We start from the raw sequence: 25,743 nt of genomic DNA, 5'->3' as shown, positions 1-25,743 counted from the left end.
CTGTCTCATCCAAGTTTTTCCTCCGAGAATTTAGATTCTCAAATTATGGGTTGAATAAAGATTATTTAATTGTAAATAGAGGCCGTGTCCAGTTTTCTGGTTTGACGGGATTCATAAACCCTCAGGGTTGGAACCCCTACCTGGAATTTTTTGTAATTTAAATTACGACCTTCCCGACCTTGAACTTAAACACTATGCATAATTTTGTTTTTTAATTAAGGATTGTAGAATGTTTCTCATGTATTTATATATATACGCATGGGTTCTAGAAATTTTATTTTGTTTTAAGCTACCATAAATCTTCTAGCTACAGATATATAGTGTTATTTTGAAATGGAGTTATTCTTTGGTAGAACTGTCTTTTTGCTAAACCTTGTTTTAGAAATGCTAATTGTATTGGCTCCATTGCATAACATGATAAATGTTAAACATGCAATAATGAGAGTGTCTTCTATTACTCTCTTTTGTATACGTCTATTCTAATTCCATTATTATAATTCTTTTCGCCTCATGATTAGAATAGCTAGGTAGGTCTTGTAGTTGCTCATTTTTCAGTGGTAATAACAATTGTCAGGTTTTGTATTTACAAACCCTCCTATGGTGAAAATATTTTACATGCAACTTCGTTTTCTCCTCATTTCTCCATATATATATATATACAATTTTCTGTAGGATAGGACTGCCCCTGGGCTCAGAGTCACTCGACTCAGTAGTCCTGGGGCTAACCTGGGTGAAAAGAGTCCTTGATAACCCACCTTTACATATTTTTTTATTTTTCTTTTGCTACTGTTCCTAAAATTGAGAAAGTATCCACTCCACAACCAACACGCTATTGTTTTTGTTTTTTTTTCAAACTTAAGTACTTCTTACAAATAATAGACATGTATATATATAACAAGCTGCCTGCATTAGTCCCAAATACCATTTTTTTCTTTCTAAACAATAAAGAAACACATGCAATTTTATTTCAACGAAACATACATACACATGCAATTTTATTTCAACAAAACATACATATAAATTTGTGTTCTGATAAATTGGAACCTACAGGTTCCCTTGCACATCGAATATATACCTGCTTCTTGTTAAGTTTGGTCCATACCCCGCATATCGGTAAGAGATATTACACTAACATATCTTACCAGGTTTAACTGCCTTTTTTGTTTATATATATCTTGCGCTGAAGAAAATTTCTATAAGATTATTAACTCTATTGCTGTACACAATTTGTCTCTCTTTATTTCATTCCCTATGCAAGGATTTCATATGTATACAAAATTTTATAACAAAATAAAGATCTCTTTTATCTTTATATTTAAAGGTAAGAACATATCTGAAAACACTAAAAGATAAAGGGTCTATTCGAGCCTCCCGACCATTAGCCAGACAATAATCGTCACTCACTTCCCCTGAGCTTGGAAGAAATTCTTCCAGCGATATGAGTAGAAACTCCTTGCAAACTACAAGTTTCTATATATTTACCCTTAAGCAGAGATATTTTCCACCACAAGGCACATTAGATTTATCTCCCACTAGTTTTAGGCAGCTATTGTATTTATCTTAGACAGTAGCCTTGCAAGGATATTAGGTAACCAACATTTGTTTTTATTTGTTCATTTCTTTGGTTCACGCCCCTCGGCATTTTTCGCCATCTAAGTATATCTTTATTCTTGAAAGAAACTCCTCTTTTTCACTTCTTTTTTCTTCTCTTTTCTTCGAGAAGAAAAAATGAGGAATAAACCCCCAGCCAGGTTCATGAGTTTTCCTATTTGTTATACCCATTCTTGGAATATAAATAATTTTTAACTATTTCCCTCTTTCTTGACTAGAAGAATTCCAATTTTTGGATAAGCCCTCCTTTTCATAATTCAAGACAGTTATTTTATTTTTAGTTTTTTTAGTTTTTTCATTTAAGAATTCCACTATGGTGTCTGTTCAAATTAATTATTTAAAATTATTTTTTTCCTTTCCTTTTCCCTTTATCACTTCTTCTCTCTTTCTCCCACAACCGTTGATCCTACACTTAGACAAAGGATATTCCATGGATATTCACCCCGCAACAATCCTAGTCATCCATTAAATTAGAAAAAAATCAACACATCCCCATCCACCCCATCCACCATTTAGTTTAAATATGTATGTCTATCGATCGAATATATCATCTACATCAATTTAATATTTAACTTGTAGAAAGTGTATATTTTTTTTGTAAGCTACGGGAGTTCCTTCTTTTTCTATTTATAAAACAAGTTGTTCCATGTACAAAAATTTGGTGGCCTCAACTTGCCCAAATGGGAAACCAAGTCTGGCCTTTCTATTTATAAAACAAGTTGTTCCATGTACAAAAATTTGGTGGCCTCAACTTGCCCAAATGGGAAACCAAGTCTGTTGGCCACCTGAGTCTATTATATGCCATCCAGTAACAAAATTTTACCAGTCTTGAGTTTATGTAGATGTGGAAGTTCTTCCAAGAAATGACAACCAACAAATTTAAGATAGCCCAAATATTGAAAGTCATAAAAAATATAATCCATTTTAACCAAGTGAAAGTATTCTAATAATACCAGTCTTCTCAATTTTGACATGTTTCTTATATCGTTGGGTAGAATTTCCAGCTTCAATGTGAGGGAGTTCATTTGAGTCATCTTTCCCAGTGTGCCCTCACTAATAATTTCCCCATTATTTTGTAGTTGTAATGTTTTAAGTTGTGTTAAACTTGCCAAATTGTTGATAGAAGCTTTTTTTTCCATCTGGTATCCTTATCTTTCTTCCAAAGAACCTTGCAAACATAAGTTTCCAAATGCTCCAAAGAGGTAAGCCCTGAGATACTGGGAGGTAGAAATTGCAGATCTCTACATCCCTTCAAGCTTAATTTCCTTAAAGATCTCAGCATATGGATGGCAGACGGCAAGGAAAATTTTAAGGATGGAAAATTTTCTTGAAGTTTAAAACATTGGCGAATCTCACTAATCCCTAATATGCAAATTATAAATGTTTATTGATATATTTGTAAAATTAATCAAATTTATAATTATTTTATATATAGCCTCTCTATAATGTTGGCGATTTTTAAGGTAAAATAATTTTATATTCTAAAATTTGGGCGAATCGTCTTTTATAAAATTGGAAATTGGCGAATCTTTTTTGTGGAAAAATCATGGAAAATTAGCCCACTGGGCGAACATTAGCCCCTAAAATTTTCCATGGCAGACGGTAATTCTTGGATGGCAGAATAGGAAAGATCAAGGATCTCCAGATTTACAAGACTCGTAAAAGATGCAAGTAACCTATTGATGGGTATGTGTCTTAAACCCAAATATATTAGCTGCTTCAAACACCCAAAACTCTTTGGCAATGATTTCAATGACGTTCCACTTAAAGAGAACGCCTTAAGGGATATCATACTCCTGACACCCTTGTTGGGATCTTTGTTAAATATGGATTTCCACTGAGAAGCAATGAGCATATTTGTGTAGACGATGTGATTAAGCCGAATGCGGCCCAAACACTCATTTTCATTCACAGCTGTCAAACCCTTACCCACACAGCAGTAGAAATTTTCTTCCTCCTCTGCGATTCAGATTGCCATATCACACAGGGAGTCATGCACCCTAAAACAGAGTGCTTGCCCATCAAAGTCTCTCATCATTGGCTCGATCAAACAACGATCTGCTAAAATGTTGAGATAATATCTTCCCAGCTTGAATGGATCATAAGCGGGTCGATGCTCATGTTCCAACGTCTTCTTGGCAAGTAAGCCTTCCCCTATCCATACCTGAATCGCCAACTGGAAATGAACGACAGCGTCTTCCAAGATGTTTGCAGCTACACATAAAAAGCACAATTGCAGGTCAGCATCCTCATAGCTGAGTGCATCATAACTCAACCTAACACAATTGTACACACTGTCCACGTTTGGCAGCCTTTGGACAGCCCATTCCCACTGTTGTGGATGAGTACTCCTGGCCATTGCCCTGCCAACCACTTTGATAGCGAGGGGAAGCCCTCTGCACCTTTTACACACAAGCTTGGCTTTTCCCTCTTCTATGTTTGCTGGCAGATTTCCATATAAAAAGCACAATTGCAGGTCAGCATCATCATAGCCGAGTGCATCATAACTCAACCTAACACAATTGTACACACTGTCCACGTTTGGCAGCCTTTGGACAACCCATTCCCACTGTTGTGGATGAGTACTTCCAGCCATTGCCCTGCCAACCACTTTGATAGCGAGGGGAAGCCCTCTGCACCTTTTACAAACAAGCTTGGCTTTTCCCTCTTCTATGTTTGCTGGCAGATTTCCATTATTATATGGAAAAGTGTGACAAGCAAACAACATCCAACTCTCATCTTCCGACAAATCCTCCATTGTTATTGTGTATTTATCTGCGACACTTGTTTTTAAGAGTGCAATGCGATCCCTGGAACTGAGAATGACTTTGGAGGTGGAGTGGTTCCTTACAGGGCACAGTACACCTAATTCCTCTAACAATTCTGCAGCATTCCATCCCCATACATCATCTAAGAACAGAATAAGCTCGGTGCTCTGGTGCACTGTCTGATTCAACCATCGCTTTACCTCTTCTTCGTTCATATTTTCGCCCAAATTTACATTTTTTTGTGTGGCTATTTGGGTACGGAGTGCATTTCTAAGACTTTTAAAAGAGGGACTTTGGGAAATAGTGAACCAAAGTAATAAACCATCCTTAGAATTACTGGGTAACTTTTGGCTATTGAAGAGCGTCTTCAAAAGAAGAGTTTTTCCGGAACTTTTCGAGAATCGAAAATGCTTTATCCTGTCCCACTATAAGGGGCTCTTCGATCAATTTCATCTTTGCAGAGCCTGTTGGAACAACAGGGCCATGGGAAGTACTTGAAGAAGAATTTCATCTTTGCAGAGCCTGTTGGAACAACAGGGCCATGGGTAGTACTTGAAGAAGAAGAGCTCATTGCACCAAAATTCACCATACAACCAACTTTCCCTTTTATCCCACAATTGGGAATATCTCTTTGTAATTTCTGCCATGTCTACCATAGACATTGCCATCACTTCTACATTAGTGTTCTCTCTAGTTCCTATATTTCTTATTGGACAACCAAAAATTCTTACTTTCTGAAGTGTCTTCAGATCCATATAACTCTCTGGTAATATATTTAATGTTGTACATGCCATTATAGTAAATATTTTAAGTGAAGCCATTGCACCTTTCTCTATTACAGGCAACTCCTTTAATGTAGGTAGCCAAGCAAGAGAAAATGTTTCCATAAGAGGAAATGCTCCTTTGCGACCAAATTTTGTTGGAAACAAACTTATTCTAGGACATTCAATGATCTCCAATTGCCTCAAACCCTTGATTTTATGTAGATGTGGAAGTTCTTCCAAGAAATGACAACCAACAAATTTAAGATAGCCCAAATATTGAAAGTCATAAAAATCATAATCCATTTTAACCAAGTGAAAGTATTCTAATAATACCAGTCTTCTCAATTTTGACATGTTTCTTATATCGTTGGGTAGAATTTCCAGCTTTATGAGTGACAATGTGAGGGAGTTCATTTGAGTCATCTTTCCCAGTGTGCCATCACTAATAATTTCCTCATTATTTTGTAGTTGTAATGTTTTAAGTTGTGTTAAACTTGCCAATTTGTTGATAGAAGTTGTTTTTTTTCCATCTGGTATCTTTATCTTTCTTCCAAAAAAGCCTTGCAACCATAAGTTTCCAAATGCTCCAAAGAGGTAAGCCCTGAGATACAGGGAGGTAGAAATTGCAGATCTCTACATCCCTCCAAGATTAATTTCCTTAAAGATCACAGCATATGGATGGTGGACGGTAATTCTTGGATGGCAGAATAGGAAAGATCAAGGATCTCCAGATTTACAAGACTGGTAAAAGATGCAGGTAACGTATTGATGGGCATGTGTCTTAAACCCAAATATATTAGCTGCTCCAAACACCCAATACTCTTTGGCAATGATTTCAATGACGTCCCACTTAAAGAGAACACCTTAAGGGAGATCATACTCCTGATCACCCTTGTTGGGATCTTTGTTAAATATGGATTTCCACTGAGAAGCAACGAGCATATTTGTGTAGACGATGTGATTAGGGGAAAGAAGTCAATCTGTTCTTGCTCAACAAAAGCCGAATGCGGCCCAAACACTCATTTTCATTCACAGCTGTCAAACCATTACCCACACGGTAGTAGAAATTTTCTTCCTCCTCTGCGATTCAGATTGCCATATCACGCAGGGAGTCATGCACCCTGAAACAGAGTACTTGCCCATCAAAGTCTCTCATCATTGGCTCGATCAAACAACGATCTGCTAAAATATTGAGATAATATCTTCCCAGCTCGAATGGATCATAAGCGGGTCGATGCTCATGTTCCAACGTCTTCTTGGCAAGTAAGCCTTCCCCTATCCATACCTGAATCGCCAACTGGACATGAACGATTGCGTCTTCCAAGATGTTTGCAGCTACACATAAAAAGCACAATTGCAGGTCAGCATCCTCATAGCCGAGTGCATCATAACTCAACCTAACATAATTGTACACACTGTCCACGTTTGGCAGCCTTTGGACAGCCCATTCTCACTGTTGTGGATGAGTACTCCCGGCCATTGCCCTGCCAACCACTTTGATAGCGAGGGGAAGCCCTCTGCACCTTTTACACACAAGCTTGGCTTTTCCCTCTTCTATGTTTGCTGGCAGATTTCCATATAAATAGCACAATTGCAGGTCAGCATCCTCATAGCCGAGTGCATCATAACTCAACCTAACACAATTGTACACACTGTCCACGTTTGGCAGCCTTTGGACAACCCATTCCCACTGTTGTGGATGAGTACTCCCGGCCATTTCCCTGCCAACCACTTTGATAGCGAGGGGAAGCCCTCTGCACCTTTTACACACAAGCTTGGCTTTTCCCTCTTCTATGTTTGCTGGCAGATTTCCATTATTATATGGAAAATTGTGACAAGCAAACAACTTCCAACTCTCATTTGCCGACAAGTCCTCCATTGTTATTGTGTATTCATCTGCGACACCTGTTTTTAAGAGTGCAGCGCGAACCCTGGAACTCACAATGACTTTGGAGGTAGAGTGGTTCCTTACAGGGCACAGTACACCTAATTCCTCTAACAATTCTGCAGCATTGCATCCCCATACATCATCTAAGAACAGAATAAACCCGGTGCTCTGGTGCACTGTCTGATTCAACCATCGCTTTACCTCTTCTTCGTTCATATTTTCGCCAAAATTTACATTTTTTGTGTGGCTATTTGGGTACGGAGTGCATTTCTAAGACTTGTAAAAGAGCGACTTTGGGAAACAGTGAGCCAAAGTAATAAACCATCCTTAGAATTATTGCGTACCTTTTGGCTATTGAAGAGCGTCTTCAAAAGAAGAGTTTTTTCGGATCCACCCTTGTCAACAACACCAGCTTTTCGAGAATCGAAAATGCTTTATCCTGTCCCACTATAAGGGGCTCTTCGATCAATTTCATCTTTGCAGAGCCTGTTGGAACAACAGGGCCATGGGAAGTACTTGAAGAAGAAGAGCTCATTGCACCAAAATTCACCATACAACCAACTTTCCCTTTTATCTCACAATTGGGAATATCTCTTTGTAATTTCTTCCATGTCTACCATAGACATTGCCATCACTTCTACATTAGTGTTCTCTCTAGTTCCGGGCAAAAAAATTTCAAAATATTTCATAAATCCTTCACTTTGAAGATATCCCCATTCGAATCTCCCTGAAACATAACATATGATAAAAAAAACATCAATAAAGAAACAAAATTGCATAAACTTTTGACTTCTTTCTTCTATGCTATTGTTTCTCATCATTGCCTTACGACGTTTTCTTTGCAACATGTGGTACAAATGCTAGTATATATTTAACACATAAAACCATTCTATATGCATAAATACCATTACAAAGGAAACATACGCAAATATACTCTTTTCCACTTTACGTACGGCTTCGGCACAGATTTCAAGGCTAAACCTCATCATAATCGCTATCGGCTATATTCCATGACCATACACACACACACACATATATATATATATATATATGCCTTCCATTTCCCAATATACGATTTCCCTACAAACCTGGGAAATACGCTATCGATGCTATATTCTTTGTTATCCTATTTACAAAGGAAAACACTCCAAAACATATATATTGGACTTCAAATCCATTGAACCCGCATCTATAAATGCGTCAGGTCTGCTACCCATTGACACTTTGTATTATCACAAGCCTTCTTCATATGCCAATTTCGATATCCCGATACCTCCTATTCGTTTTATCGCTGTCGGAGATCGGCCCTTGCTTAATCCACTATCTCCAATCCTTTGCTGGCTCTGATATGCGATTTGCGATTAGATCTAGATTGTCGATCTGGATCTTAATCTGATGGTCCTCATTTCATCGGCAATCGCTCATCACTATAAATCAATGACTCGCTATGAAGACTTTAAAAGGCTTTCCGCCACTGTGATTTAATCTCAGCCGTTGATCTTAATGATACAATGGCCGCTGAGCATCCATCCTCCACTTTTGCACTCGACTCTCTATACTTAGTTTTTCCACGTTTTCTTTAGTTTCTTCTTTTAGTTCGGCTCCTTCAAAGGTTATAATTTCCACTCTTCTACTACTCAACTCATTATCGCTATGGTTTAACTTCACTCCTTCTCTTCAGATCTCTTCTCTGATCCTCCAATTGGACTCGATGGCCCCTTTCAATTCTTCTGAATCGTGCTTCTTTTTCTCTGCTTGTTCTTCAGAACTCTGCCTTCCATGGATCAGCTTCTCTGAGATTAACTCTTAAGCGCATCTTTGCTACACCATTCCTCTAGAGCTTCCTCTATATCTTCACTTGGATTCGAAATCCATTGTGATTCCTTTGAATCAATCCGTCCCTCTGCGTCCTTCATAATTTTGCCTGCAACCTGTTGCAGAACCTACGAATTCACAGTAAACTCATACATGGAATACTTTAATATTCTAACACAGTTAGGAAATAACTCTGCCTATATTAATATAAAAATCAATGATTACATTCAATACTCTTCAGTCTCGCACACACACACAGGCCTAATTTCCCATTAGTGGCCTCCTCCTATTGAACATGCATGTTCACTTATTTATAAGAATGCATTGGATTGGATCATTAGAGGATCCGATCACCCCTCTAACAAAAGCCCTCAAGCTCTCTGCATGCATACATATGTGGCAGATAAGTCTCCTTGAGACTTTATCCATTCCATCTTTTCCTCTATTCTAAAATAAAAATGTCTTCTTATCAGCTTCACATTTAATGCCTAAAAGTTGTCTCTTGTTCCTAGAATCATGGAACTGTTTAAGAGTTGGATTTGACTTCTACCACTCATGTTCTCATTTATTTATTTTTGAGAGCATTTACATATTCTCCCATTATCTAATTAAATCACACTTAAAGGCCTAAATATTTCCTTAATTTGATAAGGAAAACTATTTCCTAAAATGCATGACCCCCTATGTCTACTATTTACAATGATTTTCCTTGGGCTGAATGCTCCTGCATCAACCCACTAGACGCATGTGCAATGAATGGTACATACGATAGATGGGAAGGAGGATAGATAACATGTCTTCCCATTATGGTGTAAGGTGAGCTTAACAGTGTTGTGTTTGAAGTCTCATTCATTTTCTTTCGGAATCTGTGTTGGTAAGGCAAGCGAGTTTATGGCAACCATTGGGGTCCTAGAATGCTATATTATTTTGGTAGTAGGTGTTTGGAAGCTTGTGGTATGAGCAATGTTAGTTTTTCCGGTTTCTTTGGCCTTCAGGTAATCTGGGAATGGTGGAGAAAACGCCACCATCACATCCTCCATAGTGAATGGTCAACAAAAGCATTAATTTCTTCTCTCGTTTCCCTGTTCCTCACTTTCGTCAGTGGTTTAAGGGAATTCTACATGGTAATTTGGTCGGCTATAGTGTCCATTCCTGCGATGCGTGTTAGCTTTCTCTCTAAGTGTTCTCTAAGTTTGCAATGGTGTCTGAGTCTCTTATTTTTCAGATATTGTTTGGGTATTCTTCTTTCTGTGGTCCTACCCTATAATCATGATACCCACTGCTGGGTGAGTAGCAATTGGGCTCGGTGGCGGAAGGGCGGTCTAGAGGCCATTGTTCTGCCTCGTAAGTGGCTTGGGTTCATTTCTCGCATTCCTGTGCTATGGTGTTAAGTCCTTCTGTCTATGTCTCTATTCCCAAGTTCTTCCCCTGGCAAAGGAGAAGAAGAGGTATCAGTCTAGATTGCACATTTCTTATTTATGGTTTTGCTTACAACCCTCCTGGCTGGTGCATAGTGGTAATTAGTTCTAAGGAATAGTAGTTTGTTGGATAATTTAGGGCTATATTTTGTCCCGCTATGGCTCAAGGTTTGTTGGGAGGTGCATCAGATCGTTGTTGGTCCTCTCTTAAAGGTGTCTCCTTGGGCACTCACCATGTGACCTGTGCCACATAATTCTTGTTCCCAGCCTAAGTGGGGGGGGGGGGGGAGGGGAGGGGGGTGAGCTTCCACAAGTCTAGGAGGATGTAAGAACGAGTCGAAGATGGCGTAGGAGGGTCGAGTTGTTGTGAATCCAAAGCTGGGTGGTCATGTTACTAGAGGTGTGATCAGAGCAACGTCAGAAACCCATGGTGGTAGAGGTCGGCAAAGTGTAGGGTGGATGTGCATATGGTGGTGGTAAGAGAGGTAGTGTGGTGCGTGGGGTTGGATCAGGTGTGTGGGGTCAAAATCGTTGGCAGGGGCATGAAGGAGTTGTTGCCTGATAGTTTCGCTCTGATGCCTGTTGTGACTTGCTCCAGATTATTCTGGATCACCTAGAAGTTCATGATAGGGCCAAAAAGGAAGAACACAAGGATTTCATCACTAGGCTAAATCAACTACAATTATTTTAATGCCATGTCATAGAAATTATAATGGTGATTTGGCATGGACAAAATATTTTAGCTAAAAAGGTTAAGAAGCTGGAAATGTGGATGGCTCACTTTGAGAAACATGTTCAGTGTAATATCGTCCTCCTCCCCCTCTAGGGACTAGGCCTGAAAACCCAATGTCAATTACTTCTTATGATTAAGCATGGTCACAAGTGCTCTTCTGGTTTTGTTTGTCTATTGGTGTTTTTGGCATATCAAGCTTTGGATTATTCCTTTAGTTTTTCCAGTATATCTTTGCCATATGGTGATAGCATTAGTCAACAAACTTTTTCAGGGTGTCACTAACTTAATTTTGATATCTATGTACTTTCTATTTGATGATTGAATAGAACCTCTATTTACAAAAAAAAAAAGCATGTGTTCCTCCTTTTTTAGCTTCGGCCTTTGCCTAACCTCCATGTAACCCCACCTATCACATTTACCCATTTTCACTAGCTTGCGCAGGGTAAACATGAGCTGAGGGTCACTATGATAAGACTCAACCTCCTATATGAACTTAAAGAAATGGAGTCGACAACTTAATACCTTATTGACTTCCCTTAGGTGCTACAATAGCTCTAGGAGAAACCCCACCCCTCCACGTGTCCAACCCCTGAGACAACTCTCTTTTTCACTATATTAGAGCCTCAGCTGCTCCCTTTCATAGGAATGCAAGCAATGGTAAGCCTCCAGTTGCTACCATAGCCCTGCCTACTAGCGACAATGGAATTTTCCAGTTAGTTCTATGCCAGCGACCCCAAATTCTAAGCCACGTTTTTAGGGCTAGGACTTAGGCCTCTACCCAAAAATAGTGAAATTTTCAGAAATGATGAGTGACATAGAAACAAAGCTTATAAAAAAAAACTTGAACTAGGACTTAACCTAACCCTTCCCAACAAAAAACTAACATTTCGTAAAAAACATGCAACCTGCAAGTCATGAATTCATATTTGATCATAAGGAGCAGAAACTTATCTGAGGATTAACAAGAAGGATCAATGCCTTCTCACAATGGCCATCATAACACCAATTAGTTCATGCATTCACTAACTAGACATTCATTAATCAAGCTATGATAAGATCCATACTTAGATCTGTCATATAACCATGTTTATAACCAACATATAACCAGATAAATAACAATGATAGAACAATTATTAAAGCCATAGAATAATTTCAAGTATAATTACTCATTAAAGACAAGAGAAACTTAACTCTTATTAACCAATGCAAAAGCCAACCAAGCCAGGAACTTCCACGTACCACGTGACCATAGATTGGGCTGAACCAAATCTTTCTTTCAACCAATCATGCCCGTGCCATATTGCAATCATGAATGTGGGATCTCATGGGATAAACCAATCCATGAACAACTAATGGAATCCATAGGTTAAACCACCTCCACCCTCACCATATCGTGATCTTACCTAAACCAGTCTCGAGATCACAAAACCAAATCGAGCTTGGATGCCTCAGAATTCCTTCACCATCCCTTGAGAAATTTTCCTGTCTCCACCTTCCTGTTGAGGGCTTCCTAGAGAAAACCATCTCCATCCACAACCTTGGGATTTTCCTAAGACAACCTCACCTGGATCCAAAACCTTCTGGAAGTCGACAGCTCAACCGAGAAATAATTCCATCACACCATGGCTATCTGGAATTGGAAAGGTAAGACTATAACCACTATCAAAACCCAGCAAAATCCATGCCACCGACAACAAATAAAACAAAAATACACATGCATATACCATGCATGCCAAACCCAGCTAGGAAATCATAACTGCAACCTATTACCTACAAGTATTTCCGCTAAAGATGCTAGACCTAACTCTTCCTTGCTTGATCATTTCTTTCCTTGTCCTTTTCTTTCTTTCTTTCTTTCCTTCTCCTCTTGGTGCTCTTCTCCTCTTTGAGACTAATCCCAAAACTGACTGACAAAAGGCTACCAACTGACGTGATGCTGTCTTTTTATTTGTGGTTCCTCTAATTTATTCATTTTCCTTCAATTCTTCCTCACATGTAATCTATGACCTTTCACCTTCCATTTCTCCTAATTTCCCCTATTTTCATAAATAAAATTCCAATATTGCCTTTTTTCCTTTCCAAATCCTTTGCCTTTTCCTTTGCCAATTTCCCTTAGCCATAATAAACCAAATGAACACCCTCTAGGATGTTTTTCCCAACTTTCAACTTGGAATATGTGTCCCATTACCTTGGTCTTATTTTTCATGTATTAACTTTATTGCATGAACTTTTAACCCGGGGCCGTTATAGACCACTCCCCCTAAGGGGAACACTTTCCTCGATGTTAAATGACACCTACAACTAGCAAAACCACTGAAAAGAAAAACATACTACTTATGGAGCTCTATAACTTAGCTCGTTGAAGTATTGACACTGGATAAACTACTGAAAACATGACAATCTTAATGTTTACTAGAGCTTTATCACACAACTCATTATGATACTTAGAATAACAACCACATATACTTATGCACATTTTCCTCAACCAACAAACAATCATACTGTTCATGGAGCTTTATAAATCTAGCTCAATGCAATATTTACAATAATATACACAGATACATCTATGCACATTTTCTCAACCAAAAAATAGAAGGATATAATGCCCGTATCAGTAACAAGGGAATCTAGAGATTCACACATCTAACCTCAAAATAATACCAGGATTCACCTCCTTCCCAAGAAGTCCATAATCCACTGCCAAGGTCAAACCCATATCCAATTTCCAATGCTATGATCCTGTGCCACTTGTCCTCTCAGTGAATGGTTACTGGATCATTGTTCTAGGGCACACTCCCAATGTGCATCTGATTCCATTTGAAAATTCTAATGACCAAAACTATCCATCCCCTGACCTTCCCTTCTCTACTACACAGTCCTCAGGAAATCTGGTAACCCCTTTCCATGCAGTCACTCACCTTCCATGTTCCCTAACATCCCCTTTCTCGATCGATCCATCCCTTGGCAAGGTTTCCTCACATCAGAAGGTCCAAAACTAAGGCCCATCCCTACCTTAAAACCATGATGCCAATCATAGCATGCTCATGGAAATCAATGGACACTATTGGGTACCAGTTTCCCACAATGGCCCTATTTCTAAGTTCTTTACCAACATGTTGTTACCTGTTCCAATTCCTTTTGGCACTACTGCTCATTCATGTAGTCAATTTCAATTCACCCAAATTGGGAATTTTCCATGCTTTCCTATACCAAGCATATAAATGGCATTAGATTAAAAAGGAATTGAAATAAATTCAAATCATACATCATTGATGGCTTGTCAATATGGTACACTTGCAATTCCATTTACTTCCTGTCACAACAAGTGGAACCATATCTTTGAGCAAATCATCATGTATAAACATATCACATCTGGTTAGCTCAAAACGTAACCATTATAAATCATAATCATAGATCACATGTAACCATCATAAATTGGAGTCATATATCATCTACATAATTTAAATAAAATACTTATAGTTATCTTTCAAATGATTATTTTGTTTATTCCTTTGTTCTTTGTCCTTTCTATACACACACTGAATTAGTTACCAAACCTGGAAAGAACCTAGTGCCTTCTTTTTAAGCAACAAAGGAATCCAGAGACTAAACTGCCTCCTCCCTCAATATCAACAACAAGGGTATCCCGAGACTAAACTGCCTCAACCCTCAATAGCAACAAGGGTATCCTGAGACTAAACCACCTCAACCCTCAATGGCGACAAGGGTATCCTGAGACTAAACCGCCTCAACCCTCAAGACCATCAACAAGGGCATCCAAAGACTAAACCACCTCAACCCTTCAACCCTTGATAGCAACAACAAGGGCCCAAGCCCATAGAATCCCAACATGTTTGTCCCATCACACCTTACAATGCATACACATATAGAGTGTACAACAAAATGCATATGCTAAATCCCGACACGCAATGCCACACATACAGCTATACTTAGTGTACAACACAACACATACACCTATACCTGATGTACAACATGACACATACACCTACAACCAGTGTACAACACAATACATACACCTACACTCGGTGTACAACACAATACATATACATACACACAATACCATACCACAAATACACATGCCGCGACACAACGACTACACAATACCTGTAACACCATACCAAATATACACAACACAACATGTACGACGTGTACACCATACCCCATGTACACAGTGCCACCTACACAATGTGTAAACATCACCCAATGTACATAGAACCACCTGCACAACATGTACACAACACGCAATGTACACAACACCACCTACACAACGTGTACACAACACCACATGCACGCATCGCCACATGTACAACATGTACACAACACCACATGTACAACATGTAGACAACACCACATGTATATAACACTACATATCCACATACCCATGGCACCATATGTACATAGCACCACATATCCAAAATGCCCACAACACCATATGTACACAACACCACATATACAACATGTACACAACACCATATGTACATAGCATTGCATATACAACACATACACAACACCACATATACAACATATACCACATATAAAACATGTAAAACATATACACAACAATAGTAATGCACATCCAGAGACCACACTATCTCTACCAGGAAACCTTGCTTCTAGTGTCTTTCCACTATCCATGCTTGTCCCAGCATGTCATAGATCACACTGCTTTGATTCCGCTGATGTATCCCCCATCATTACTTGTCATAGCATAAACATAGGCATAGTATAAACACATAATATCAATTCATATCCACATGATACTGACCTCATAAATCTGTTAGGATACTCTTCCCACTTGATTCCTCATCAACCAAGAACCTCTTCATGCCATTCACTTGCATAAACAATCATTCTTCCACAAGAATGATCCTTGGAAACCCTATTAGACAATAACATACATAAATTTTACATATATAATCATCAACATAAAACAATCATGATCCCTGATGACCTTGTCAAAAAATGGCATTCATACATATATACATGCCAGCATAAAAAATACATGGTCTCTAATGACCCTATTAGACAACGACATACAAGAATACATGTATACATATACAAACATCAACATAATCATGATCACAACATAATTACTAGATACCATAAGGTCTAGGTTAATAGAACTCCCTTTATCTGTGCACAACATTGACAACAACAATTCTCAACGTAGCCAAGGCATTTGACACCTCAAATCCATTTACTTTACCTTTCATGTGACCTTCCTCATGACTATCCTGCCATCGTCCATTTACCCTAATGAACCCCACCAATCCAACTGAATGTCATACTCTTGCCTTTAGTTTCCCTTATACATGCACCGAGCTTCATCTGGGTCTTATATTACCAAATATATTTCATTCATCTCTTCTAGATCTCCATTAAATTCCTCTTTCCCCAACTAATTCCCAAGGCCCTCAAAACATAAAATGAAATAACAAGAAACAAATAAGAATAAAACCATGAAAACCAATAACAATACGACACCACAAACAAAGTGGCATGGCCATGCATGAGACACAAGAAAACTGCAAATCAAATGCAAACAAATCATAAAGAAATGAAATCATAATACTCTAAAAATACACCATGAATCAATCCCCATGGGTTCCCAATTTTTCCAAGGGAAATATCAACCCAGTCCTTCTTCAAGATATCATGGAAGTCTCTTTTTCCATGCAATCCCCTACATCATACCACTATAGACACACAACTGTTAGTGCATAAATAAACACAACAATATATATGTTACCTTATTTAGTTGTGCCAAGCACAATGCCTTGTAAATGAACATGTGCATATATAATTTCTTAAGGAACTCCAATTCCTTGATAAATCCAGCCATAACTGGAAACCAACTATTATACTTGTAAAATACATGCTCATAAATATAGCATACATCCACATAATGTCAGATAAAATCAGGGTTAAGAAGACTTCTTGTATTCATGCAAAGCATTCATTTGGTTGGAATTGTGGTTTCCAAACATAGCCACAGGAAGTATTGCCCAATTCCTTTATTTTACCTTTTACCTTGTTGAAATTGAGTCTTATTATGTACTATCACATCACCCAATTGTTATTTATATAAACAAATCAACTGCTACCTTGTCATGATAATACCAAGCATGTTTCCCTGCAATTGTTCACAAATGTCAATCACATGTTCCAAGAACAAGACATCATATCTATTAATTTGAAATCAACCTTTATCAAAACTAATATCCATGTCATAATAAACAACCAACTCACAATCCCAAATCATAATACTACAACTAGCACACACTTGCACTCAAGTGTATATTAGTTGTCTCAATGCATATATGTGTTAGTACAACCATCTTAAAGCAAGATCATTTCTACATGCAATCTAATAGACACATACTCATGTCATGAAATTAATCAAACATTCAACCGATCTATAAACATACAATGTTAGATAGACCAATAGACGACATGATCAAACACTCAAATACCAAATAGATGAGACAATCAAACTCATACCTCAATGTATCTCAAGGGAGGATATCACATCTGCACAAGTCAGTCTAGATTAGTGTGACACAATATCACAAATATATTATCTCATACCTAAATACCATAACCATAATCATCTGTGTAGGTCGATCCAGATGAGCACGATACACATAACATCAATATATTAAATGCAACGGCCATAATTCATAGAACAACAAGTTACTACCATACATGACTATCTAACATTGCATGTGCATATAACCACACTAATTAAATAGCATCTATTATACATGTAACTACAACAACCGTAGACTGAAAGACATGTACATAATCATAATGCTCATTGCAAACATTAATAAACATGCTTGCATGCCCAACATCCAAACATGTATGGTGATCTGCTCTTACCCCAGGTCCAGTGTTGCAACTCACTCTAATAATCTGCTTCTCTTGCTCTATCTCATCCAACATATCAATGATATTTTATTGAATGTTAGTTTTGTTGCGCTAATTTCAAGTAGAGATTTATAAACAAATGCTTATCCATTACTTCCTATGCATAGTTCTCTTATGGTATTTCTGATTATATATAGGTAAATTTTTATCAAGTTTTAAGTGAAATACATGAACAAAATAGCATAAAAAACAAGTGTTGAACAACAACAATTCAAAGTACATCAAACCATCAACAAGAGCACTTAACACAATGTTTTGATGAAGGAGTTTGTTTCACAAAATATTGTCACCATGACATTCTGCAATCGGTGTGAGTCTATCACCACTCATACTTTCCTCCTTTGCAAGTCTTAAACCTAAGGTCTTCATGTCAACCCTTGAAAAATAAGAGAAAGCCCTTAAAAGTCTCTAAAACTCTGGTTCTGCACTTTCTCTTAGCCTTACCTGCAATCCCGCACCTACTGGTCATGTCCCTTACATACCTGACCACTCTGTCTCTGTGTAATGGGTGCAGACCCCTGTAAAAGTCAAAAAGGCGCACGTACATTCTTAAAAACTCACTTTGAGTCATTTCTGGAAGCTTCTAGAAGGAATCTTGAGGTGGCAAGTTCGCTCCTTTAAGGTTCATGCATCCCATACCTTAAGGAGCTAACCCCTTGATGTGAGGAGCTTATCCCTTTGAAGGAGGACTCTATCCCTTCATAGTTGGACCTGTAACCTCCTTCCTTTGCACTATAAAATGAGGCATTGGGTTGGTTACTGAGGAGGTTGAAAGCTGATTATTTTTTAGGGGAAATGTTGTTGGAATTTAGTCTTCCTAATTGAGCTTGAGAGGAGAGATTACATACCTTTTTGATCTCATTGGGAAGAGTGTGAGGCTTGTCAAAGTAGAGGAGATTCTTTCTTGGACCCTGCGAGGAGCTTGTACAACATCAAGGCACCAAAGGTTGTAAAGTTCTTCTTAGTTTCAAAGTTAATACAATCAAGTTTATTTTTCTCAATAAGCTGTCTTTTATGGTTTATTTCATGGATTCCTTGATCACCATGATGAATATGATTTATTATATTAGCTATGCAGGTGTTATTTGATGTGTGCTTGTTTGTGTTTGCAGGTTTTTGAAAGGAAACTCTTTTGGACGATCGGAGCGTGGCTGCCACAAACTAGTGTTGGACTTAAGGTAGGGTCTAAAACACCTCTTAGTTTTTATTTATAAATCACAATATTTATAGAAAGGTAGATTTTCTTGTTCTGCTTGTCGTTATATATATGTTGATACTAGGGAGATCGGTCTTGTCCGCAAGAATGATTTATCCGGCCGACAAATTGGTGACTCCACTGGGGAATGGAATTTGGTTTTTTCCTTTCCTTTTTCTTTGACTTGAGAAACTTTTTCTTCTTTCTGGTTTTTGCTTGATGTTTTTGGAATTGGGTAGTTTTTAGGATCTGGAGTATTTTTTGTTTTTTCCAGAATTTTGAAGAGGACTGCACTTTATTTTTACAAGACAGTGCGGACATCCCCGCATGGTTCCTTTAGCACATAGAGCGATACCGCATCTGGTTCTACTGGAAGCTTGTGGACCCTGTCAAAATTTTTGAGAAACCTAAAATGTTTTCATCCAGTTAGGTTTAGGTTTTATTTACAGCTTTTAGTCTACCTAGATCTGTATTTTTCTATCAAAAAGCCTTGTTTATGAGTTTCTTTCAGCAAATTCTTCATCTCATCAATCTCCATTAAGTTAATTGGGTGTTATGAGTCTCTTTTTTGAGAAATTATTAATTTGATTTCCTTTGGTCATTACTTGGAGGTTTGTCTCAGTCTTTTCACAATTTTGCATCTTTTTTCTTTTGTTTTTGCAAAAAAATTTGCCCCTCACTCGACGGGGGGGGAGGGCTAAATTGTGTATGAGTGTTAATTGCCTTTGAGTGTTTTTATTTTTTGATCTTTGGAACTCTCACCCAATTTTCTTGACTTGCACTTGATTGGTTCTTAGATTACATTAGAATCATCTTGTGTTTGAGAATTCTCTTGCATAGATCACATTTGCATAATTAGAATTCTCATTTTCAGAATATGAATGAAAAATGTGCATAGATTACATTTGCATACTTTTCAAGTGAATTGTGCATAGTTTACATTCTGAAAAATCAATTGTAGATTTAGATCAGCTTTCTTTGATTTGAATTTACATATTTTTATGCTTGTTTTTAACACACAAAAATAAACATAAAAACTATTTTGGAATCGATTTGCATTAGTTTTTCTGGATGAAATTAGTGCATTAGAGAATTTGTTATATTTTCTCTTAGTGATCAATTTTTTGCATTGTTGGAAGTGAATGGAAACTCTCTCCTTACTTTAGTTGGGATTCATCGAATTGAAAAGATTACAATATCATATTCAATTGCATTCAGTTTTCAGTCGGGTCATAACACCATTGGTTTCATATCCATTTACCCTTTTGAGTAATAACAACCTAAATAACACAGAGCTTAATTAAAATTCATCTAGTAATTTTTACATTTTTAGGGCTCTTTCCACCAATCTAGCTTAGGCTAGTGTCTTGGAATAGGTTTTAGTTAACTCTCCAAGACAGTAAAACAAACAAGTAGTTGATCTTGTGGTAGGAAAAATTCCAACTGTTGCATGTATGCTTTGGGAAGCTCCTCCTAAAGGAGTCAAGCATGAGATCATATCTGAACCAGTGAGGTAATCAATCCTTCCTCATTCGGAACAATAGCAGATATACATGTATTAAAAACGGTAAACCTTGGATTGACCATTGTCGAGGAGCCTGGGGTCACTTGTTGGTAAATCTTGGATTATGTCAAGGAGCCTTCAAGGGGATTGAGCTTTGTTACTCTGCCCTTTCGTGTGTATTAGATCGTAGACTGTTCCCCCAGGTATATTTTTTTCTGTTGGTAACCTTAATGGCCATAATCTATAGGATTCTTTCCTAAGGTGACGGTGGAGGGAAGATCCCACTGTACCTAGAGAAACATCGACTAGACTCACTTGGACTCTCTAGGGGGTTCTCTTCACTCGAGATGGTTTTGTGAAGAAACTTGTGCCAATCTGTTTCATTAAGCAGGTTGTCGGGGTAACTATTCCAACCTCCCTTTCTGTATTAAATTTCAACTAAGTTGGATTTCATCACCAACTAGTGTTTTTAGTATGGGAAGTTACTATTTGTGTGTGGTTTGACTCCTATATTTGATAGCAGGTGTTGATTTGTTTGTTTTTACTTTTAGAGACCATAGGTGTGAATTGTGAATTGTTAATTTTAGATTTAAATTGCTAATAAAATTCACTGAAGTTGAATATAATGGCAACTATTTCAGAATTTACCAACCAAGGAACCCTGCTTAATGAGAATCTTAGCACTTTTCCTTGCTTTGGAAATGTTGGTCCTCCTTATATGGCTACTTTTTCATTACCTGGATTTACAATAGGTTTACCGATATGGTTATTTTCAAATTTGTTGGCCCCAAATACTCCAATTATTCCACCTCAACAGAGTTCACCATCTCAACATCACCAACCTTCTGTTGACCCTTTACCTTCTTCGTCTAATATTTCTTCCTCCATTTCTTCCTCTTCGCTTGGCAAAAGCCTTGACGCTAGTAACCATGTGACTAAGAAGAAGAAGAAAGGGACGAAGAAGAAGAAGAAGAAGCAAGATAAGAAAGAAGTCAACCAACCAACCATAGCTGTAAGTGTTAGTTGTGTTGAGGAAACCTCCGACATGCATCGTAAACCCAAATACCCTTGCAGGCTTTGTAAGGGTGACCACTTCCTTATCAATTGTCCTAGTATTCCAAAGGTCTTGGAAGTATGATCAGAAAAATCTCATCAACTTTCCATTGATCCATCAACTAGTGATAGTCAGGTTCCTGGGAAAAAGGATAAAGTTAGGTTTCTTTGTAAGTTATGAAATGGGAGTCATCAAACTCACATTTTCCCTCACATGGATGAAGCCTCAAAATTGTTGGAAAACCTTACTATTCCATAGCAAGAATTTCCAACTAGTTACCGTAAACTTTCTCCCAACCTACCGTCAACTAACGAAGTGATTGATCTAATTTCAAGTATAGTCGATCCCACTCTTCCACTGGAGAGTGAAACTCATATCACTCAGGTTGATGATCTATTAGTTGATCAAGTGGTCGATTCCATTTCACATTCGGTTGATCCCACTCTCCCTTTAGAGAGTGAACTTCATACCGCTCAGGTTCTTCTTGTTACGTCAAATTATTGTACGTCGGGGGGTATTTCACCTATTTCTATAGAACCCCCTCCAAGTACTGAGGTATTTTCATTTGATTGGAATAGACTGATAGAACCTCGTCTTCCTTCCTCCATCCATTTCCAAATCATTGTCAAGGCTGGTGGTAGGGACATATACCGCACATAGGTAGATGAAGGTGCTTCTGTTAATATTTTATCCTCAACTGCTTGGAAAGCTTTGGGTTCCCCTCAGCTTGTGCTTATTACGCAAAATATGAAAGCTTTTAACAGAACCATTAGTGAACCTTTAGGTATCCTTCCTAAGTTTTCTATTACCTTGGAAGGTAAAACTGTCTGTATTGATCTTATGGTAGTTCGAGGTCCCTTGGATTTTAATTTACTCCTTAGGCGAGACTATGTTTATGCAATGAAAGCTGTCGTATTGACACTCTTTCGCGTGATGTCTTTCCCTCACAATGGAAATATTGTGACTATAGACCAGCTTTCATTCCATAGTCTTGTTTCAACTACCAATAATATGACACCCCTAAATGTTCCTGATTCTAAAGTGGTATCTACCCTGCCATGGGTTAATTATGTGGCAACTGGTCCCATGTTTTCAGTTACCGATGTAAGTGAGCTTCTCACTGTTTGCTCATCTTCCTTTGATTTAGATCTGGTAATTGACATGGAAAACTCTATGGGATTACTTGAATGTGATGTCCTTATCCCTTTTGAGTCCCTTTACATGTGTTCCTTCCAGAGAACTATTCTTCCTTCTGATAAAGACCTCTTGGAAGCCATGATCAAGGTGTGTCCATTGACATGTCTTTCTTCCAGTTGGAAGCCATAATCAGTGAGTTCGAGGAAAGTTCCTGTTACTGAGTCAACCTCGTTAAAAAATGAACCAGGTATGAGGATAGTTCTTTTCCTATTTCAACCTCGTTAAAAAATGAATCAGTTGGTTCGAGGAAAGTTCCTGTTACTGAGTCAACCTCGTTAAAAAATGAATCAGCTATGAGGATAGTTCTTTTCCTGTGTCAACCTCGTTAAAAAATGAATCAATTGGTCAGAGAATAGTTCCTGTTACTGAGTAAACCTCATTAAAAAATGAATCAGGTATGAGGACAGTTCTTTTCCTGTGTCAACCTCATTAAAAAAGAAAATGAATCAGTAGGTTATATAGGTAGATTGTAGAGAGTAGATGTGAGGATAGTTTTGTTCCTGTCTCAACCTTGTTAAAAAATGAAACTAGGATGCGAGGATAGTTTTGTTCCTGTGTCAACCTCGATAAAAAATGAAACAGGGTGTCTTGAGCATAGATCCTTGTCTTGTGTCAAGCTCGTTAAAAGATGAAACAAGGAGTCTTGAGCATATTTCTTTGTCTTGTGTCAAGCTCGTTAAAAAATGAATCAAGGATTTTAGAGCATAGTTCCTTATCTTGTGTCAAGCTCGTTAGAAAAATGAAACAAGGGTTTTGAAGATAGTTCTTTTCTTGTGTCAACCTCATTAAAAAATGAAACAACTCCCTTTTCAAGTCAAGTCTTTTCAAGATCTTGAAAGTAAACCTTCATTTCATCCACCTGGTTGAATGCAATGAAGCTTGGGGGGCATGTACCTCGATTTGCATCCTTATGCTGGGGGCATGCAAACTTATAACAAGCACAGTTTTTTGTTTCAAGCTTGTGTAAACATGAAACCGAATCTAAGCAGAGTTCTCTATGGTTCAAGCTTGTGTAAAAATGAACCCATACCCATTTTACATCTCGTGATTGCCGCCTTTATCTGCCAAATTCTGTCAGATGAGCCTTGGTTGTTTTCATTCCATCGCTGCCATCTCTTTGGGCTGATCATATGCTTTCACTTGGTTGTTTACCCTTCCTGAGGGACCGCATCTATGAGTGGTTTTATTAGCCAGACTCTTAACCATTACATGTTTTGAGCAGTTCCTCCATTGCTGGAACCAGTCACTACCCTTATACCACTCATTCCTCTAGGACGAGTCCTCTTTAAGCTCTTTTCTAACTCGTAAAATATGAAAAGATTGCCGAGTTTTTTCTTTTTAAACTCGTTAAAACAGAATTAAAAGGACAGTTCACTTACAGCTCTTTTTTGATAGCATAAACATGAAAATAATGCTAGATTTTTGTCATTTCAAGTTCGATATTGGTTATAAAACGACATGTCTTTGATCGCATTTTTACTTTTTCGGATCAAAGACACTAATTATGAAAATTACTCCTTGATCGTAATGGTAAAGCGGTTCTCTCAAGTATTATTTTATACTTTTTCGGGCTTGGGAGACACAAATTTACGAAAAAGGACATCCATGGAGTTTTCTTAAGTTTTTCTTTTGACTCCCTAAAATTGAAAAACACCGAGTTTCTCCTATACTGGACTCGTTAAAATTCAACAGTAAAGGACCTGTTCAATTTTTAAACAAGAACGAACCACTCCTTCTTAGGGTTCGAATTTTAAACTAAGTTGGACTCATCCGAAGGATGAGCTTATAACCAAGCAAATGTTATCCTCGTCAAGCTTGTCAAAAATAAAGAGGTACTTTCCAGAAATGGTGGGGAAAAAGAGAGAAAAATGAACCTGTTTGTTACACTTTGTGTTTTAGAAAAGCAGTCAACCACTCTTGAACATGACACTTTTTGTTCACCTGGGTTGGGAAATCCTTTGCCTAACAGTTAAAGTCTTCAACTAGTTTCTGGGTATTAGCTTTGGGTCAATTGTCACCAAACCATCTACAATGTCGTTATGTGTTCAAGAGGTTAGTTCAAATAAACCATTCATCTGCAAAATATCTGTCATCCATCTTGACTATCCCTGAGTTAGTCCTTGCCAAATATATTTCTTCAAACTTGATCTATGATTTCGTGTTGTGGGCTTCCCTACGACGGATCAATTTCTATCGACTTCAACTCATTATCTAGAAAGATGATCTAGAAATCGTCAGTACCTTGGAATCTGCATGCCTCAATGGCAAGTTTCTCGCCTTCGACAACAGGTTGCATCATTGACCTTTGATCAAAGGATTCCATGACATGTTCGAAATCAGCTCATCTATTCACATTTCATGGATTGTACTGAGTACTTTGAGAGCCATTGACATTACTGGTGGTTTCTCTCACACTTTGTTAACACTTCACATCATTGACTGGTAATCAAGTGGTTTCTACCATTTTTGACTTCGACACATTCATTCACATGGATAGAATCATACTAGTTTGGGAAGCAAAAATCAAGACCCTAGATCTAGTTTCCACCATCTAGGCTGCAAGGAATTTTGTTATTCATTATACAGTGGACTATTCATAAACAGATGGCTGCACCCATACTATGTCTACATATGTCTATACTTGTGATGTATTACAAAATCATTCCTGTATCAGAGCAGTTTAATTAGTTTTCTAGTCAGTTTTGATCTAAGTATGGGAATGCCTACCTCAGCGATGATATGTTCTCATATATATATTTTTTATTGGATGTTTTTACAGGTTCTAACCAAGGTGTCCACAGAATGATCCTTGAAATGATAAAGTACTTCACTCTTCTTAGATGAC

The 25,743-nt window shown here is 37.9% G+C and overlaps 2 protein-coding genes across 2 annotated transcripts; both read right to left on the bottom strand.

The window, feature by feature from the left end:
* Positions 1-3,577: 3,577 nt before the first annotated feature.
* LOC149221648 (putative disease resistance protein At5g43730) lies at positions 3,578-4,594 on the bottom strand. The gene has a single exon (XM_089387439.1). The coding sequence runs from the start codon at positions 4,592-4,594 to the stop codon at positions 3,578-3,580; it is 1,017 nt and encodes a 338-aa protein (XP_089243565.1).
* Positions 4,595-6,230: 1,636 nt separating this feature from the next.
* On the bottom strand, positions 6,231-7,247 carry LOC149221647 (disease resistance RPP13-like protein 4). Its single transcript, XM_089387438.1, has 2 exons — positions 6,614-7,247; positions 6,231-6,478 (listed from the first exon to the last, which is right to left on the bottom strand). The coding sequence occupies exons 1-2, from the start codon at positions 7,245-7,247 to the stop codon at positions 6,231-6,233; spliced, it is 882 nt and encodes a 293-aa protein (XP_089243564.1).
* Positions 7,248-25,743: the final 18,496 nt, after the last annotated feature.

Source organism: Pinus tabuliformis, chromosome Q (assembly GCF_031772625.1).
Source record: "Pinus tabuliformis cultivar Carrire ecotype Pingquan chromosome Q, CPIR1, whole genome shotgun sequence".
NCBI lineage: Eukaryota > Viridiplantae > Streptophyta > Pinopsida > Pinales > Pinaceae > Pinus > Pinus tabuliformis.
The sequence above is the reverse complement of the archived record's forward strand: the minus strand, read 5'-3'. Positions and strand labels throughout refer to the sequence as shown.

Bases quoted from the DNA above. Each gene is read 5' to 3' on its own strand.
- LOC149221648 (XM_089387439.1), bottom strand. From the start codon at position 4,594: ATGAACGAAGAAGAGGTAAAGCGATGGTTGAATCAGACAGTGCACCAG.
- LOC149221647 (XM_089387438.1), bottom strand. From the start codon at position 7,247: ATGAACGAAGAAGAGGTAAAGCGATGGTTGAATCAGACAGTGCACCAG. The intron at 6,479-6,613 runs GTACTCATCCAC...TTTTATGTGTAG, and splicing joins TGGCAGGGCAATGGCCGGGA to CTGCAAACATCTTGGAAGAC.